Source organism: Canis lupus, chromosome 1, assembly GCF_048164855.1.
Source record: "Canis lupus baileyi chromosome 1, mCanLup2.hap1, whole genome shotgun sequence".
Classification (NCBI taxonomy): domain Eukaryota; kingdom Metazoa; phylum Chordata; class Mammalia; order Carnivora; family Canidae; genus Canis; species Canis lupus.
In genome coordinates, this window is record NC_132838.1 from 35,659,459 (window position 1) to 35,677,938 (window position 18,480).

Here is an 18,480-nt window from a genome sequence, read left to right on the forward strand (position 1 = left end):
ACTTAGATGACCATTAAAATATTAATGGAATTATAGAAGGGTAGTGATTTCACATCCTCTCAAGGAACTTGAGATGTCAGGGCAAGACACCAAGCATCCTATTTCCAGAAATATCCTAACCTAAAGAAAGACAATTAACTGTCTGAATTGCTGTCTTTGATTTACAATTCTTAAACAAAGATAGTAGACTTCTCAGAGGTAGGGGCTGTCATCCCAGATCCCAGAACACAAGATTCTTACCTATAGCCAGTTAGTCAGCCTGTCAATAAATGCTCTTCAGTGCCTGCTGTATATAAGCATGGGGCTCAATGGAGCTGGGTACAATGGTGGCCACGGCAGGGACTGTGTGTGTGTCAGGCACCATGACCACCATGTCTAGTGTACTGTGGCATGGAGCAAGTGTCCTGTCAGCCCAACCAGGAGAGTATATGGAAAGGCAGAAGCATCAAAGAGCCATAGGCCACCACGAAGGAGGGAAGAGTTGAGGAGCAGGAAAGAGAACCTACCCAGCCAGTATAGAGATCTGAATCTCCTTTACTTACAGGAATGAGGGAGACAAGGGGTTTTGGACTCAGGGGACTGCCAGAAACTCAAAACCAATAAAAAAATGAGTATCACCAAAGGTAGGTGTGGTCTGGAGAGCAAGGAAAACTAAGGTAACCTTCATCTGCCTTTTTGTGTAGGTGTGGAGCTAGCTAGCTTTTGAAAAATATGTTCTTTCCATTTTCAAGATGTCAAGTGTAAAACGCCAACTCACTCTCAATTTAAGAGTTTAATTCTTATTCCTGGGAAAAGGCAAAAGTTGCTTTTGTGGCCACATGAGACATCTCCTTGAAGGATGCCTGGCCAAGATCTTTTTGGCAGAGTTGGGTCGTACCAACACCATGGTAGAAACCCAGATTGGGGCCAAAAGGAGGAGCTGTGATTTTCCCAGCCAGAAGAAGCAGGATATGGCCCTCTGCGGGTCCTGTGCCTCTGGCAGAGGGAAGGCCTAACTCCAGGAGTGCCTTTGGACTTGGCGGTAAGACACTGTGAAGAAAGCAGCTCTGTTTCCTGCAATATGAACAAAGCACATGAAACTGTTTGTACTTACTACACTCACATTGGAAGACCTTTCCTTGCAAAAAGCAATTAATCTGAAGAGACTCAAGTTATAACTGTGGTGCCAACACCAGCTTATTGTGTAATTGAATTTCCCTTGCATAGCCTCCTGGTTTCTGTTTCTGTAGAAGAAGCAGTCTACAGCTAATATTGCCCAAGTTGGGAATCCCAGCAAAGCTTTCCCACAACCCCACTGTCAACTCTTTTCCATCTTCTCTGGGGTTCTATTACAAACAGATATATGTAGCTTGTTCAGAATTGGAAAAAAGACATTTTATTATGTAATGATGTCACTGAGCATGTGTGTCAAATGAGTTATACCACCATGACCTTGCCAACTCATCATTCTTTTGTTTTTATTGGAGTTTGATTTGATATATATATATATATATTCATATATATTCATATATATGTATATATATATGAATATTACTCAGCCATTGAAAACACCAACTCATCATTCTTATTTCAGCAGATGACATCATCTCCAGGAACCACTCTCCACAAAAATGATCAGGCCAATGCCATTTAATTTTTTTTCTTAGTTCTCTTATAATAATTCTATTTTTTTGGATGCTTCTGGTATTTAGACCTCCAGAAAAATGATCTTTGGCCATAGCCAAGGAAGAGTTTTCCTGGTTTATATGGCACTATTTCATGTGCAGCCTACCCCATTTATAAAGCCTCATCATTCAGAGGTAGGAAGTGACATCACATTAGACCCCACATGGCACTTCATGACCGTAGTGTCTTTTTTTATTTAAAGGTAATTAAAAATGTGGTTCAAGTTCACTTATCTTCTCTTAACTTACTGTTGACTAGAGTTGCCATCCCATCACCTTCCTTCCTTTCCCTCAGTTTAGGAGATTGGTTTCTAGAATTCTAAATATAAACCCCATTATGTCACTTCTAGGTTTAAAATCCTTTAATGCATTCCCACTGTCCATTACAGATGGTATGGATATTCCTAGTGGAATTTATTTTATATTTATTTATATGTTATATATTTATATAAGTAAAATATATTTATTTTATTGTTTATTAGGAAATATATATATATATATATATATATATATATATATATATATATATAAAGATAAACTGAATCATATTAAAATTGTGAGAGTTTAATTGAGCAAACATCAACCTGGACCAGGCAGTGCCAAGCCAGCAGTGGTTAGGAGCACTCTACAAACAGGAGCTAAGGGCAACACTTCTATAGAGAAGACATGGAAGCAAAACAAGAAGATTATTTGGCTGTAGCTTAAGGAGCTGCTTTATTTGGGAAAGCCTCTTTGACTCTCAATTATTTGTCCTTACATTTCAATTTCTTAAACTTGAGTCATTTATAGGCTTAGCTTCTGGTTTGCTTATATAAGCTTCAGCTTAGGCATTAGAACCAACTCAATCTAATGGCCTCCTTGTTTAATTTAACATATATTAAAATAATTATAACTATAATATATAACATATTACATCTTAAATATCATATATAAGGAATATATTACACATTAATAAGAATAGTATACTATCATAATGTATTTTAATAACAATACATACATTTCAAACCATTGATACTATTGCTTTGGATGAAAAATAAAGTCAGTGAGTCAATATAGAATCTATTTTAAAAATACTAAGTAATTAGTAGTCCAGGTTGCTTTTAGATGTGGCAAAGCTCATAAAGAAGGTAAGGACATGCTAAAAATTGAAGAATGTTAGCCAACTGGAAAAAGTTTGACTCTTCAACATGTCTCCAACTTTGTGTCTAACACTCGTTATTTCAGCCACTCAGAACTATTTGTTGCTTCTTGAATATGGAATTAACCATCACACCTCCTATTCTTGGGTTCTAATGTTGCATGACTTTGGGAAAGTCACTTAAACTCTTCAGGACTTAGATTCCTTGTCTGAAAAAGGAATATAAATAAGTAGCCTGACTCTGACAGAGATTTTTTTAAAAGATTTTATTTATTTATTCATGATAGACATAGAGAGAGAGAGAGGCAGAGACACAGGCAGAGGGAGAAGCAGGCTCCATGCCGGGAGCCCGAAGTGGGACTCCATCCCGGGACTACAGGATTGCGCCCTGGGCCAAAGGCAGGCGCCAAACTGCTGAGCCACCCAGGGATTCCCTGACAGAGATTTTTGAAGAAAGTAACGGGATATGATAGTAGTTCATAAACGTCAATATACTATATAAATACAAAGGATTACATTTTATATCTCTCACAACGTGTAGCAAATACTAAAATATTAACACATGAGTGAATACTACTGATGTTCAGGTTTGAAATGGCATTTAGTTAATTAAGCAAGCATTTGTAGGATGGCAGTGCTTCATGCACAAATAATGGGGAAGGGGCTTTTACCTTCAAGGAGTCAATCTAAGGGAAGAGACGAACACCTAAAAAGGTGACTACAATATAGATATTATGTTAATGTTTTTTATAATAGAGATATGAAGGACATGAAGTCAACTAGGAAAGCTTCCCCAGAAGTGACGCTGAGGCTCTTAATAGGAGGAGGAATAGCTATCTTAGTATATGAAACAAAAAGAGGCCTCTTACTGAGGAAGCACGAGCAGAACTGTAGACCAGTGCTGCCCAATGGAAATATCATGCAAACCACGAATGTGGACCAGATTAAACAAAAGTTGAAAGAAGCGGATGAAATCTGTTTTAATAGTATGTTCTATTTAATTCAACAAATCCTAAGTATTCTCATTTAAAAGCTAACCAACATTTTTAAATTACTAGTGAGTTACTTTGCATTTTTTATTTTATACTGTCTGCAAAATCTGGCATTTATTTATACTTACAGCATGGGTTAATTCAAATTAATCATATTCCAAGTACTCAATAGCTGCCTGTGTCTAGTGGCTACTGTATTTGACAGCACACACATAAATGACACAGGAAAAGTCTGGAATACTAAACAAACAGAGTTCTTTGATATGCCCAGAGCACAAGCTGTATATGAAAGACTGGTGGGAGATGAAGGAGATGCAGTCAGACACCAGAGCACGAAGGTCTTAGATGCCAGCTTAGGGAGTTGCAATTCAATCATGAAGGCATTCAGAAGCCTTTGATGCCTTTGAGAGATTTTATGTAGATCAAATTTGGGACTTTTGAAAGATTATGCTGACAACTGTGTGAAGGATTGACTGGGGAGGTGCAGTGCAAAGAACAGGGACGGTGTTTCTCAATCTGTTGTGTTTCTCTGCATTTAATGAAACTTTCATACAAACTCGCAATTAGGAGACAGCTGTCAGTTTTTAGTGTTTTATGAGTTTGTGTCATTGGGGGGCCTTTTTGATAATTTTAAGGAGAAGGTAGGAGGGGAACAAAGAATATCCATTTGTAACAGAGAAAAGGTTGGGCTGTGGACACCTTGACTAAGGCTAAGCAGCTCCTGGTGAGTTCTTCAGTCAAATAGACCTTGCCCTCCAGCAACTACTACAAAGTAGTAGACAAGCATCATGCCATGACTAAATGCATGTGTATGAGCCATCTGTCCTTGACAGGAAGGTATACATATACCCCTAAATTCTAGATTACATAGCTTCCTTTGAGGTAAAAAGTGATTTTTCTAGGTGTCTTCTTTAAAAAGACCAAAGCCTTAAATAGGTTACTTGTTTTATCACCATAATCTGCTAATAATTGAGTTCTTTACTTTGTTTTTGCCTTTATGGCAGAAAACAAGCTACCTAGATTTATTTTTTTCAAGATCGCTTACTTTCTGGGGCCCTTTCTTCTTCTTTGCATCTCTTCCACCATTTTATGCCATAGCTTCCTTTTGGCTCCATTAATTTCTAATTGAAAAGACAGCATATCAATAAATCTGTATGCATTAAGGTAGAACAAATGAATATAAAAATATAAAATGGTGATTTTTTTCAAAGTAATACGCTGGCTATGCCACCTCTTTCTTATACTCTGGGAGCTCTCAGCCTATACTAATCCCCCTGAGCCAAATAATGGTAACTTAAATGTATATGGAATAAACAGCGAGACTGGAGGCCATGAGCAGAGGGAGGTGTTGATTGATGGAAGAGGTGTCCATGAGTCTCATACCTGGCTCTACTCCAGGCACTATCCAACCCACTTGTCTCTGAAGCCCAGAAAGTAGCTGAAGCATGAAGTGATAATGATGACTGTCACCTCAGGGCATGGACAGTAGGGGTGGCTCTGCCTGGCACTGCAGCCATTTCCTAAATCATTTGAAAATCAGTTTCTTAAATTTTAAAACCAGGTCCTCAGATTACATGACTTTGGTTCATTCATTTTGCCGCAATTACAGTTTAGGAAATTTGGGAATGGTTGGTGGTTTGATGAGATAAAAGAGAGGAAGGGCAAATGAACCTGGCTTATGTAGTTGAGGAACCACCAAGATGTGAATAAGTGCTGGTTTTTCTCTATCATGTTTATAGTTTACCAAGTTAGTAAATCATTAGAAAAGGCTTTTTTTTCTTTCTTTTTTACTTTAAAAAAAAAGATCTGCATTTTGATTAGGTACTTCTGAGAAGCTAGATGTCTGGCATCTGTCCATGGTGCTTGAGTGCCAGTGAGGATGTTCTGAAAACTACAAAATTGCCCCCAAAAAACACACCTCTGCCCAACCTCATGGAGGTGGAGGCGGAAGGTAGAGAGTGAGTATGGACCACATCACTAGACAGAGAGGAAGAGCTGGACTTTGAAAGTTTTTCTTACTGTTAAAGTAAAACACTAGGCAAATTGCCTTTTCAAAGAGAAAAGATTTCTTTTCATGATCTCTTCATACAATGTACTCACTCATAAAAGACAAGAAAGTAATTATGCTCTGAAAAACTGCATGAGGTCAATTCCTGTTGCTTTTGTCAATTGTCTTCTTTTAGAGGTCAATTAAAGTGGATTAATAGTAATGAGATGAGTATCCCTACAGGGGTTTCCCAAAGAAAAGAGATATTCCTTGTTATTGCCTTACCTGGTTGAAAGAATCAGATATCTTTTAAGAGTTTTTTGTCAAAAGAGAAGAAAATTTTTGATAGAGCACTGATTGGGTTTTGTCTTTACATGGGAAAAAAATTGCTGGAGAAATAAAGTAGGAAGGGAAAAAAGGAATCCAGCCCTAGTGTCACCTTGCTAGATCCTCCTTTTCCTTAACCTAGATTTTCCAAATGTTCTTTTGGGAATGGGGTGAAAGAATTCCACAGACAGGTCTTGATTAGGATCTTTTTTATTAGGGAAGAAGGAATACAAATTACACTTAAGAACCTAATCTAACAGCATTGATAGCAGGGTGGAACAGAAATACTTAGACTTTCGTTTAGAAAGTGGCCTTTCACCTTCAGTGGTAAATATTCTATGATCCATAATACGAGGAAAGATCAATTAGGAGATGAAGATGAAATGAACTTCAATCAGATTGGCTGAGAATATGGCAAAAGGATTATCCCATGCTGAGTTCAAATGCATTTCCCTTCCTGGAAAGGGAAAAACAAAAACTAGTTATTACTCCATACCCCCGTATGCATGTATTCATTCATCAGTCATTAATTGAGGGCCTACTAAATGTTAGGTGGGAAGTGTTGGGGATTCATAAATGAATGAATGATATATGATGCTGACTTGGGAGGCTGAAATTCTAGTGGCAAAAGCGAGGGTTAGGGAATGGTTACATCCAAGGTGAGGGGGTAGGATATGTGTGAGGTACCATGGAACCCCAGAAGACAGGCTTTCCTTTAAATGGAATGCCGTGAGGTCATTCCATGCAAGACTTTTCTTTTTTTTTTTTTAAGACTTTTCTTTTTAATAAGTTTAGTGTTTTCTTTCATCACTGCAGGTGTCCATCAGGACACATGTTGGAAGAAGAAAAAAAAATCTGTAATTTGTTTAGATACTTTTGCCCACAGCCTTGCACGTGGCTAGATTCTATAAAATAATGGCATGGAAAATAGGTGGGAAGGATACAATCTACAGTATGTTTCTGATCTGAAGCTAAGCCTGTACATGAGAAAGGAAGTGTTATCAAATCAGCTTCTGGAATGGAGAGAATGGTAGCCTTTTTCTACTAAATACCTTCCCTAGGCTCTGCTTTTTACTTCTTACCCCCAATACCTTTTTATTTTCTTGTAACCAGTAAGCTCAAGAGGAAGTGTGATGTTTTCCCTGATGAGGATATTTTGGTTTATTTGATAGTGGGAAGCCTCTGTGGGCTTTACAAGTTGTGCCAGTTCTCAGGAGTAGAGCGCGTATGGCTGATGCCCCTCCTGGTGACCTTCGCGGCCATCTGGGCCTGGGCCTGCTTCTGCTCGCTTTGCCCAGCAGGGCAGGGCCTCTGCCGTGAGTTTGCAGATGCTTCACTCAGACCCCGCTTCCGTGACTCACGCCATCTGTTGGTAATTTGTCGTTATTCTGGAGTAAGGGTTTTTCAAAGGCCTCCATCTCTGGAGTCCCTCCATGCAATGCACTATCTGACCACAGTTTTCTGACACCAGCTTCCCATCTGGGCCAGGACCCAGCACTGAGTCAAGCTGCCATGAACGTAATGATAATGTTCTTTGCACTTTAAAGAGCTTCACACCAAATTCCTGCCCCCTCGTGAGCGAGTTACACTCTTTGTGGGACTTGTTTGAAGTTCAGCCAAGCTGGCAGCCATGGGGTTCCATTTTTACAAGCTCTAGCAGCAGTAGGCTGCAGTCCTTTGTGTCACCATGCCATCTGCTTAGCTTTTTCTTTCTTCAAACTGTTAGCAAAATGAGCTACCTAAACCAAAAATGCACCCCCCCTTAAAACATATTTGCATTAAGTCAACCTACATGACTGTTTTGTCTGTTCTAAACCACATTCCTTTCTCATACCTCCTTAGGAGTTGTATTTTCTTCAAAAACACAGACGACAAAATTATGACTATATATTAATTTTTTCCTACATACCAGGCATTGTGCTATAAGTTTTTTATGTTCTCATAATTCCATTTTGTCTTCACAAAAACCCAATGAAGGAGGCGCTATTCCTATCCCTATTTTTGTATATAAGGAAAATGGTAAGTAACTTACCCATGACCATGCCACTGGTGAGTGATGAAACCTAAGTCTAAAGCCCACTAACTGACTTCTGAGTGCAAGAATTTAACTTTTTTGGTGTCCTTTCTTCCATCTCGATAATAATCATCCAATACTTTGAGTTTCAGTGCCTTTGACTAATTCCTCAGGTCTCAAAAATAGCATCACACCTCCAATGGCAATTCCCAGTCATTCACCCACCAAAAAAATATATATTTATGGAGAATCTACTGTATGCTGTGCACCATGCTGAGGCCTGAGTAGCCAATTATGGAAGTCTTATTTCATGGAACTTATAATATAGTTGGAACTACACTTATTTATCTCACAAATCTTTATAAGCAACAGTGTACAGTCACTCTGCTAGGGCCTGGGAATATAGTGTCAAAAACAATACCATCCTTTAACTGTGTTACACTTATGGTTCATCTTCCAGTATGTCAGGACTTTCAGGAGTCACAGTTCCAGGATTAGGAATTAGAAGAGCTGGATGCCAGCACCAATGTTTATTGTGTATGTCCTGGCCAAATCTTTGAACTTACCTCTCCCTTGGTTTCCTCATCTAATGAACAGATGCCATGTAAGTTTACCACCAGCTCTGGAAAAATCGTTTCTACTCTAACTGAACTTGTCTTTGAAAGAAGGCTAGAGTTTAAAACTGTGGGGAAGGAGAAAAGAAATAAGTCTCAGTTAAAAAGAAAAGCAGGAAAAACTTCAAGAATTATATTAATCAGAAAGCTTTTGGCTTCAAGTAGCAGAAAACATGACCAGTGACTTAAAAAATTAGGAATTTATTTTCTCACATAAAAGGAAGTCAAAGGGTAAGTGTTTTTCTGGTGTTATTTTAATTGCTCAGCAATGCCACCAAGGACCTAGTTTCTTTCTAGGTTTCCAATGTGCCACCCTTAGTATGGTGGCCTTTTATCCTCAAAGTTATTGCTTTGTGGTTATAAGTTGTGCCTTGTTTCCAGAGTTACTGTCTTATAAATTATATCCAAAGCAAAAAAGGAAATCATAAGAGAAAAAGCCTTTCTCCCTACTGCGGCATTTTTCTTGTTTCTGCCGGTTTTTTCACTCTGGAAAAGAAGCTAGCCTTTCTTTTTTATCTCATTGGCTAGAACTAGGTAACACATCATGTCCTAAACCAATCATAATTAATCTTTTGGATCTGAAGGTGCAGCTTTGCTTTCTCTGAAGTTGGGGAGGTCTCCACCAGCTACAATATCTGGGTTGATTTATAAGGAATAATAAATGTCTGTTATAGAGAGTTGGGTGGAGGCAGACACTCTAGCAATGCTCATTTAGCCCTAGAAAAGCCAAGAACATTTGAAGAAACTGCAACTAGTGGGAATACTCAAGATAATGCTAAGAAGGATAGGTCCTAAAGAGAAATTTTTTGTTATCCAAAAAGATTTTATGTTACCAGGGAAAAAGGTCCTTAGAAGGGAAAAGTAGGGAATAAAATTGCCACTAAGACACATGAACTCCTCACGACTGGCTTGTATTTGGAATGGAGCAGGATCAGTTACAACTTCTCTTTTGTCTTAAATTTGGACATGGTAGAAATAATTAACAAGGCAGATTGACATCCTGTGGGGCAACCTGAAAGAACCTTGGTCTTCCAAAAGTCTTTATTGAACTGGGCACCAAGATACAAAGGTGAACAAAATACAGTCCACTCACAGGCAAAAAAAAATTATATTTTATACATTTTCAATTGAAATTGGAGTACAATGAATGCTTTACTAGAGGTATGTACAGAATACAGTTGGAACACTGAGAAGGGACTTGCCATTTTTGGAATGGGACAAGTGAGGATATGGGGAGGATGAAGAATGGAAATGACATTTGAGCTGAACTCTGAAGGGAAAAGAGTGGCATTCAGAGTTGAAACATAGCAGAAGGGCAATCTAGTCCAAAAGAATTATAACAGAAGTTAAAATTCCCTGAATGTTTTTTAGCAGATATTTAATATTAACACTTTCGGGACCCAAAGAACCAACAACACTTATATCCACCACCTGGAAAACTTAGGCTCTTTTGTCGTTGTTGAAATAGACTGTGGTTGTAGCTTTAGAATGTTGAGGTTGTGGGTGCTTATCTATGGCTGCTTGCTGATGAGCTGAGAAGCCCCCTTGACAGGGACAGGAGGAATGAATGGAGGAAGGACCATGTGTTCAACTTCCCACCTCTGTTATCATGTGATCTTGTTTCCCCTCATATCTTTCCACTTCCACATCCATATTTATGAGCCCATCTTACCCAGTAAACTTCACCTCCTTAACAGTGGGGTGTGTGTCATTTCTTTATCTTTCTAGCACAAGACCTGACACACTAGAAGTTTCTAGACATTTATTCTCAATTCCTGTCCTTATCTTTCCATGGATCTGTAATAATGGCCAATCACTGGTCCACAGACCACACTCTGAGATTGTCTTAACTGACAAGACTTCCATGAAGAGTTACTTACTCCTGAAGCAGAAATCTTACATATTCCAAATGCTCTTTGCTTAAAACAAGTTACTCAGATTTCTATAGATTTTCCTATACAAACATTGATCTAATGTTTGCCAAGCCCCCTGGAGAACTTCAATCCATCATCAGAGAATATTGGAAGAATGCTGTAAAGAAAATTAAAAACAAACAAACAAAGAAAAAAAACAGAAAAATTGTAGCCTCTGCAGTTGATCTTTTGCTGGCACAAGGTAGATATTAAAGTTACATTTAACAAAGGGTTGAGAGAGCTCCTGAAAGATCCTGGACATGCTTCAGAAACACTATCTTAGCACAGACCTAGTCCAAATGCCTAAGTGGAATCCCTAGATTTCATGAGTGAGACGGAGCCATTAAAAGGAGGGCGCCTTTTTATCCCTCAGCCTATATTACTCAAAGTAAACTTTCTTGACAACTTTTTCCTCAGATACGAACTCAGATTTGGACTGTCACCATGTTCCCACTTCTGGAATGAGACATTAAAAGACAAAGAAAGGAGCCAAGCAAAGAGATTCCCATTCAGCCCTGCTGTTACATCTCCTAACAGAGCTCCACTTTGTATTTCATTTCCTTTTGTTTTTATTAAGCAAATACTTCCACTGTGTTTATCGTGTGTTGGGTACTATTCGAACCCCCTTAACCCTCACTATGACCCTAATAGATCGGTCCTATTATTCTCCCCATTACATAGATGAGGAAACAAAAGTGCAGAGCATTTAAGCAAGGTCACTCAGCTGCATTTTTATCTGTGTCGACATATTTCCTCCTCTGGGGTAAAAAGAAAAAGCAGAGGGAAGGGCTTAGGATGAGCAGGAGTAATAGCAGTCTGAGGAGAACCAAGAATTCTCAAGACTTCCAGCATGAGAAAGCATCCAAATCTCAGAAATAACCAGGGAATTTGAGCTACAGTAAAGGAAGACAAATTTAAGTGAGTGGTAAGATTAGTACATAATATCATAATATGAGAAAAAAATAAAATCACATATATAACAAAATCACATCAGAGGACATAATAATGCATCTGTAACAATAACAGTAAAGATAAAATTGCCAGGCACCTGGATGGCTCAATGGTTGGGCATCTGCCTTTGGCTCAGGGCATGGTCCCGGGGTCCTGGGATCGAGTCCTGCATCAGGCTCCCCACAGGGAGCCTCCTTCTCTCTCTGCCTTGTCTCTGCCTCTCTCTTTGTGTCTCTTATGAATAAATAAATAAAATATTTTTAAAAAAATAAAATTGCATTACTTATTTGAATCTTTACTATGTGGCAGCTTACATGTGTACCTTTGTTCAATCTTTCACAACCCTAAGAGAAAGACAGTATTATCCCCATTTTTCAGATGAAAAAGTAAAGATACAAAGAAGTGTAATGACCTGTTCAGAGTCTTATAGTCACTGATTGGCAGGGCGAAAATTTCTATTGAGTTCTATCTTGATTCCAAATCGCAGGCCATTTTTACTCACCGTACAATCAAAGTTAGTGACCCCGTGCCATGAAGGAATGGATTAAGAGAATTCTAAATCTGTGTGTCAAGTCAATATGTCTCCAAAAAGTGTCAGAACTATGGTACATATAGATTAAACTAAACTAGTTACTTGTTGCTTTCAATTGGGAAAACCCGAGAAAGATGAACCTAGCCACCTATTATTAACTAGATACAGAATACTTCCATTTCATGCAAATTGGTAATGTTGTATGTACCTTACAAGAGGAATGTTTGTGACATGATGGCTGAGAATATGACCTCACTGAAACTCCTGGGGTATCACTGTCTCTCTTAGGCCAGGGTGTGTGCGGTCTGTGGAATATGAAATGTTACTAAGCCTGACTCCTATCTGATGTCCTGGATGGATGACCCACTAGGGTTATTGGGTTCTGCCAACATTATTTCCGTCCTAGATCTACGTAAAGTTTGTTGGCAGATAGAGTTGGTTCCTGAGACCAGACCAGAGGGTGTTTTTATTACTCCAGAGGAGTGTATCAATTCATGCCCTTCTTTTTACAATAAGCTTTGGTCCAGCTTTTTTTCTGCTCTTGATAACAATCAGTTGATTGTGTGGCAACAGTTGCAGTTGCATATGTTGATGCTAAACCTTATTGAGTGCAGAATTGAAATTCTATCTAAGATATTCATAGTTTATCTAAAGCATTTCAAGAAGATAATAAAAGCCAAATAATTCCAGGATGGATCAGAAGGAGTAATACTCTTGGAATGCCAAGTGAAATTGTGAAAATAGCATTGGTAAGAGTTTCAAAAAAAATAAAAATAAAAGGAAGCCCATGCATACTTGGAATTGGCAAGGTACTTCCCCACAATTACATACTTGCTTGGAACCTTAGTCTTACCTCTCTTTGAATGACCTCCCAGTTAAAAATAACCAGATAAAGTATCCTAGATTCCAAAATTCCAGGAATCTTTTGACTAGGTGAAGTCTCGTCTTTCCAGATATCTGATGTTAAGTCACCCGAGATGAACCTTTACATTTTATTTGGTAAAACAGTAGTAACATGGGTATTGTTAAAGTCTTGATATAGTGGAGGAGGGAGACTTTCTGTACTTGCTTAAAAGGATAAATCATTCTATGTTGTCAGCTGGCTGTGGTTCAGAAATATTGCCCTAGACCACTGCCTTATTGTTACTGAGGATGCAATAAGAAATGAAATCCCCTAGAGTGTGGAGGGAAAGTGGGATTCAATAGATGGAGATTTTCTGGAAACAGTTGAGGTTAAAGGGGGATAAAACAGCAACAGGCATTTATCATGTACATTTGCCAGGCTCAACTGTGACTGGATGTCCATTCAGTTTGAACCAGAAAGTATACTCTCCACACAACAGGCGTTATCAAGCTTCCACCTCTATGGGAATGATGCACATGTGGCACTGATATCTCGGCTCTCCCCTTCTGCTCTCAACACAGGCATAGTTAATCAATTACAACACGCTTCTCTACCATACCAGGATTTGGCCTCAAAATCTTTCTTACCCTAGTGCTCCAGTGATCCTGTCAAGCTACAACAATTGGCACATGAATTGAAACCTCTTTGCTTTCTCTGGTCAGCGCTGATAATGCAAAGATGAATAAAGCGGCATCCAACTTCAAACAGTTTGAGCAACACTGGCTCACAATATTGCAAGATGAAATAGCAGAATTATACATTCTGTGGTGTGGGAACACAGAAGGAAGGGTAGCTGACTATTCCTGAAAGAGTGCTTCCTGGAGGAAATGAATATGAATGAGGTTAGAAGGAGGAGAGAATTCACTTCTCAGTCAAGGTGGGATAGGCGTGGGAGCTCTAAATAGCATGGCCTATGAAGATGGTATCTCAACCTAGAGTCTGAGTGGTGGAATGGCATTAGAGTGGGGATAGGAGGCAGGCCTCAAGTCAAGAGCTGCCACTCTTTGATTGCCAGCTAAGATTTTAAGGATTTTTTTTTGTTTTTTTGGTAGAAAATTCCCAATCTGAGGCGTGTGGATTCCTTGAAGGTGATGAAAGTATTACAATGACTCCATGAATCCACCATACACTGGGTAGCCTCTGAACACGCGGTAAATGTTTCACGTAGGTGTGGACTCTTAAAATGTCACCACTAAGAACTCACAATGTACTTGGAACAGAAAATTCAGGATAAAGAAGGCTTTCCCCCTCAACAGTTTAACCTGAAGTGCCACAAACAAAACTCTGTGGGATTAAAGATACCAGATGGACAATTGATTTAATTGTGAAAATTTCTACAAGCTGGGAAAATGTGGGGAGTTTGGAAGAGTCCTGGCATCTGAACATCTACTCAGGGGCTTTTGTGATCTATTACATAATCAGGTTATTTCTTTTTTTGAAAAATGGATAAATTCAGTTTGAGTTCACCAGCTTATAGCATGTATTACCACAATAGCCCTTTCCTGATGACTCAGGGGACTTGAACTTAAATTCCCTCTCTAAGAAGCCATTGTATTTAAATAAATACTCAACAGCATATAATGAGATGAGCACTGAGTGTTATACTATATGTTGATAAATTGAATTTAAATAAAAAATTTAAATAAATAAATATTCAACAAAGGAAATAGCCATTAATATGACTAATAGTTCAAACTTGGAAGAAGAAACAACTGGTAACATTGTTATCACTAAATTAACATCACTAAGGATCAGTGACCATTATCACTTTTGGTTAAGGATAGCACCTCTCAAAGCCCAGGTAGTAAACAAAGCTTCTGGATTTATTCTTCAAAACATTGAACATTAGCTAGTCCTTATTCCCCAAGTGAATATTATAATAATCTTTTACCTTTGGATAGGATAGTTGGCAAATCACTTTTTCTCACCTACATTGTATTATTTGGTGCTCATAAAAACCATTCAATGTAGATGGAAACGTATTATTAAACCTATTCTAGTGATAAGTATTGCCATTATCCAGGATATGCATTTATTTTATTAACAGATACCTGGAAAGAAGGAAGGAAGGAAGGAAGGAAGGAAGGAAGGAAGGAAGGAAGGAAGGAAGGAAGGAGAGAAGGAAGGAACCAAATACCTATACAAGCAGAATAAAACAAAAGATTGAATAATTATTTAATTATCTGCAGTGAGAATTTGGGGAATTGTTTCAGCCCTTTCTTAGCCCATGCCAGTTAAGTCATAGAGAGGTTACTCAGGTTTATGAGAACTCTGTAATACTTCTCAAGGTGAGTTGGCACCCCAAAGATGAACCAAGTGAACCTAATAACACACTGGGTCCCATGGCAACCAGGCGGCTTGCAATTTGAGGAATTATCCCAATTTGAAACATTGCTATTAATAGCACATGTTCATAAGTACAAAATGTTCCAGAAAGTATGAAGAATGAAGTCAAATTTATAAGAAACTGAGGAAAAGGGAAGGAGGTTGAAATGATTAAGACCAGGAAAGAGAAAAGGAAGAAGCACTAGTTGCTGGGGAGAGGTGAAGGAGTGGGCGTGTAATTAGTCCAATCCATTGAATGAGAGAAATTACAGGAATTGTTGTCAGTTCTTTTTCTAGACAGCATTTTGATATATGCAGCAGCAAAGTATACTGAAGTGGCATATATTTATACAAAAGTAGTAAAAAAAAAAAAAAAAGGGAACACAGCTTCTATAGAAGATTCTAAGTGTGTAGACTCTCATGGTGATTTGATTTTTTTCCCCTGAGGGCTCTGCCCTAAATTTACTTCTTCTTTCATTTTATTGATACTATAATGGAATTTGATACACTCGAATTCAGAAACTAAAATGTTTATTCATTTCATATGTCCGTAGAAAACCCAATCAAGAATAAATATTGCCCCTCCCAAAGCTACAATCATACAGAATGATAATTGCTTTGAAAAGGGATAAACAAGTTTGAGATGAGGGTGCTATTCTTTGATATCAGCCAATGAAGGAGTTTTTGAAATGGGGCTTTTTATCCAGATTTTTCCTATAGAGTTGTTTGGAAGATTCTATCCTGCCAAGGAAAACCACTGGGAAGTTGGTAGCTTTTGTTCCCATTTATTGATCACTTTGCATGGGTGCCTGCAAACATCACCTGTAATCCTTATATATAGCTGTGTAGTCGATGAGCACTTTCACCAGAGATATTTTCTGGGGCAATCTAGCTTAACAGAAGCATAGGCTTTCAAGAAATATGGGTCTCTGCTCAAGTCACAAAGGATACGGTTTAAATCCTAACTTCTGCTTACTGACTTGACGTAGGGAAGTTACTAAACTCCCCTAAGTTTCTTTTCATGTATTCTTAGAGTTCATTGGGAATTTAGATGACCATTTTGAGCTATTTAACACACAAACTGGCACGCAGTACGTTTATCTAAAAAAAATGATTTGTAGATGTTTGTGTGCGACACTCATAAAGCAGTAGCCAACATTTACTGAGCAACTTATATACCGTACACTGTTCTACATGTTTTATATATCAAAATTTATAATCTTCCTAATGACTACATGAGGGGATACAGAAGTTTCAGCCACTGTGAAAGTTAACCAGTCACAAAACTAAAGAGAATAGTGTTGACACAAGACCATTCTCTCTTCTGACACCATTTGCAAGTCATGGGTTCTCAAAACTGTCCTCAGGTTCAAAAATCTGGTAAAAGAGCTCACAAAACTCTCTGAATGTTGTCATATTGATGGTTGTGCATTTTTACAAGAAAAAAAATAGAGATCAAAGTAAACCAAAGGAATAGGTGTATAGAGCAAAGTCTAGAAAGATCCAATTCTGGAGTTTCCAGTTGTCCTCTCCCCATGGACCTATGGATGGCACCAATTCTTCACTGTGAGGATGTGTGACACTGTGGAGTATTGTCAATCAGGGATGTTCACCTGAGCCTTTGGTGTCCAGAGTTTTTACTGGGACTCAACCACATACTGCTGTGTGCCATCACATGGCTGATCTTTGGTCTCCCTGCCTTTGTAGAGACAGAACTGCTACCATGTGGCCCAAAAATTCCATCATAAAATCATATTGTTAGACTGTTTAGTGGCCAAACTCAGGCAATGACACTCCTGTCAGGCAGCTTATGCCAGGGGTGTAGAGAGCAGCTCCTAATAGCTGAGAGCAAAGATCAGACCTCTCTTTGAGTAGGTTAATTCTTCACTACTAGCATTCCCATTTTATAGACAAAGCAAATAAAATGCAGAGAGTTTAAGAAACTTGCCTGAGAACCTCTAGTTGGTAAGCAGGAGAGCCAGGGTTCAGATCCAGGCAGTCTCTCTCTGGAATCTGTAAACATCCCTCTTTGCTACCTACAGATAGATATGACTTTCCTGGGATAAGACTGCTGATAAATGGTAGGACCTGAATTTGAACTTAGGGTGGATCTGATTCAAGAGTTCTTGGTCTTTCTGTGTTCCTCTGGCTTTCCCTTGCAAAACTACAAGAAGCCCACTGGCCACTGTCTAAAGGACTGTTGCTTCTTATAACCCTGAAATAAATGAATAACCCCACAGAGTTCTCCCTCTGGCACAGTTAGCGATGCTGAGCATCAGTGTCTGTCTCAAAAGGAAAATGCTCCTTTGTGATCTCCTGGGAGCGACTATAAGAGTCTATGGAGTTTTTATGAGCCTTGAAAATAATATTATCTATGAAGCTAGTTAGGTCTGTATTATTTCTTCACGGAAAAAAAGGGGGGCGGGGGGTGACTACTAGGACTTACCAATAGATGCATTCATGTTTAAACCAAGGAAAGGTATTGATGGTCATGTGCTTTAAGTGTTGTTATGAAAGCAGTGTGAGAGCTACCTGTTTGCATACAGGATGTCACAATGGCACATGTAAGAGTGATGTGTCCTCACACATTCTTGAAGGCACTATTTTATGTCCTGGGCGGCTATCTCCAGTACCCTGAAACTTAAGATGTAATTACAGATACAGGTTACAACTTGTTCCTTTAAAAACCCTATCTTTGTTGTTTGTCAGGCTTGGATGGTTGTGAGGGGAGAAGTGGCCAGAGTTCCACACCTCCCCCCACACTACCTACCCTTCAGAAGAGCTTTTCTGAGTAACCACTGCAAACAGAGAAAGATCATTGAGGGAAACTAAAGAAGTGGCACCTACCACCCACAGATCAGCCATGCTGGTGTCCAAGGCCAGCTACCACCCAGGCAGGAGTCAAGCTGTGTGAGTCCCAGCAACTGAAGTTGAATCGAGGCAAAAAATAAGCTTATCTTTTCTCCACTTCCTGCAGTCCCCTTCCGTTAGTTGAATGCCTCGTTAATCAGAATCTCCTGAAATAAGGCATAAGCAACTCTCTCTACATTTTTTCAAGTTCCATAGAGATTCTGAGGCGCAGCAAATATCAAGAAATTATACCACCATTGAAAAACTGA

At 38.8% G+C, this 18,480-nt stretch overlaps 1 protein-coding gene and 1 long non-coding RNA gene across 16 annotated transcripts in view; one reads left to right on the top strand and one right to left on the bottom strand.

Annotated features, from left to right (window-relative positions):
• Window positions 1–18,480, top strand: part of AIG1 (androgen induced 1) — a 240,818-nt gene that overhangs the window by 138,752 nt on the left and 83,586 nt on the right. The window contains exon 3 of one of the 14 annotated variants that reach the window (XM_072826071.1): window positions 11,067–11,838. The exons of 12 other annotated variants lie outside the window; for them this stretch is intronic. In XM_072826071.1, coding sequence (XP_072682172.1) covers window positions 11,067–11,114 — 48 coding nt within the window. In that variant the 3' untranslated portion in view covers window positions 11,115–11,838. Of the gene's footprint in view, window positions 1–11,066; window positions 11,839–18,480 lie in introns of those variants that run through there. One more of the 14 variants, XM_072826047.1, reaches the window with a different exon arrangement.
• LOC140633485 (uncharacterized) lies at window positions 6,329–17,971 on the bottom strand. 2 transcript variants are annotated; one of them, XR_012031094.1, is made up of 4 exons: window positions 17,808–17,971; window positions 11,698–11,834; window positions 8,689–8,804; window positions 6,329–6,565 (listed from the first exon to the last, which is right to left on the bottom strand). It is a non-coding gene; the product is annotated as an uncharacterized lncRNA (long non-coding RNA). The 2 variants fall into 2 exon arrangements; XR_012031093.1 differs by lacking the exon at window positions 11,698–11,834 and having other exon boundaries at window positions 17,808–17,960.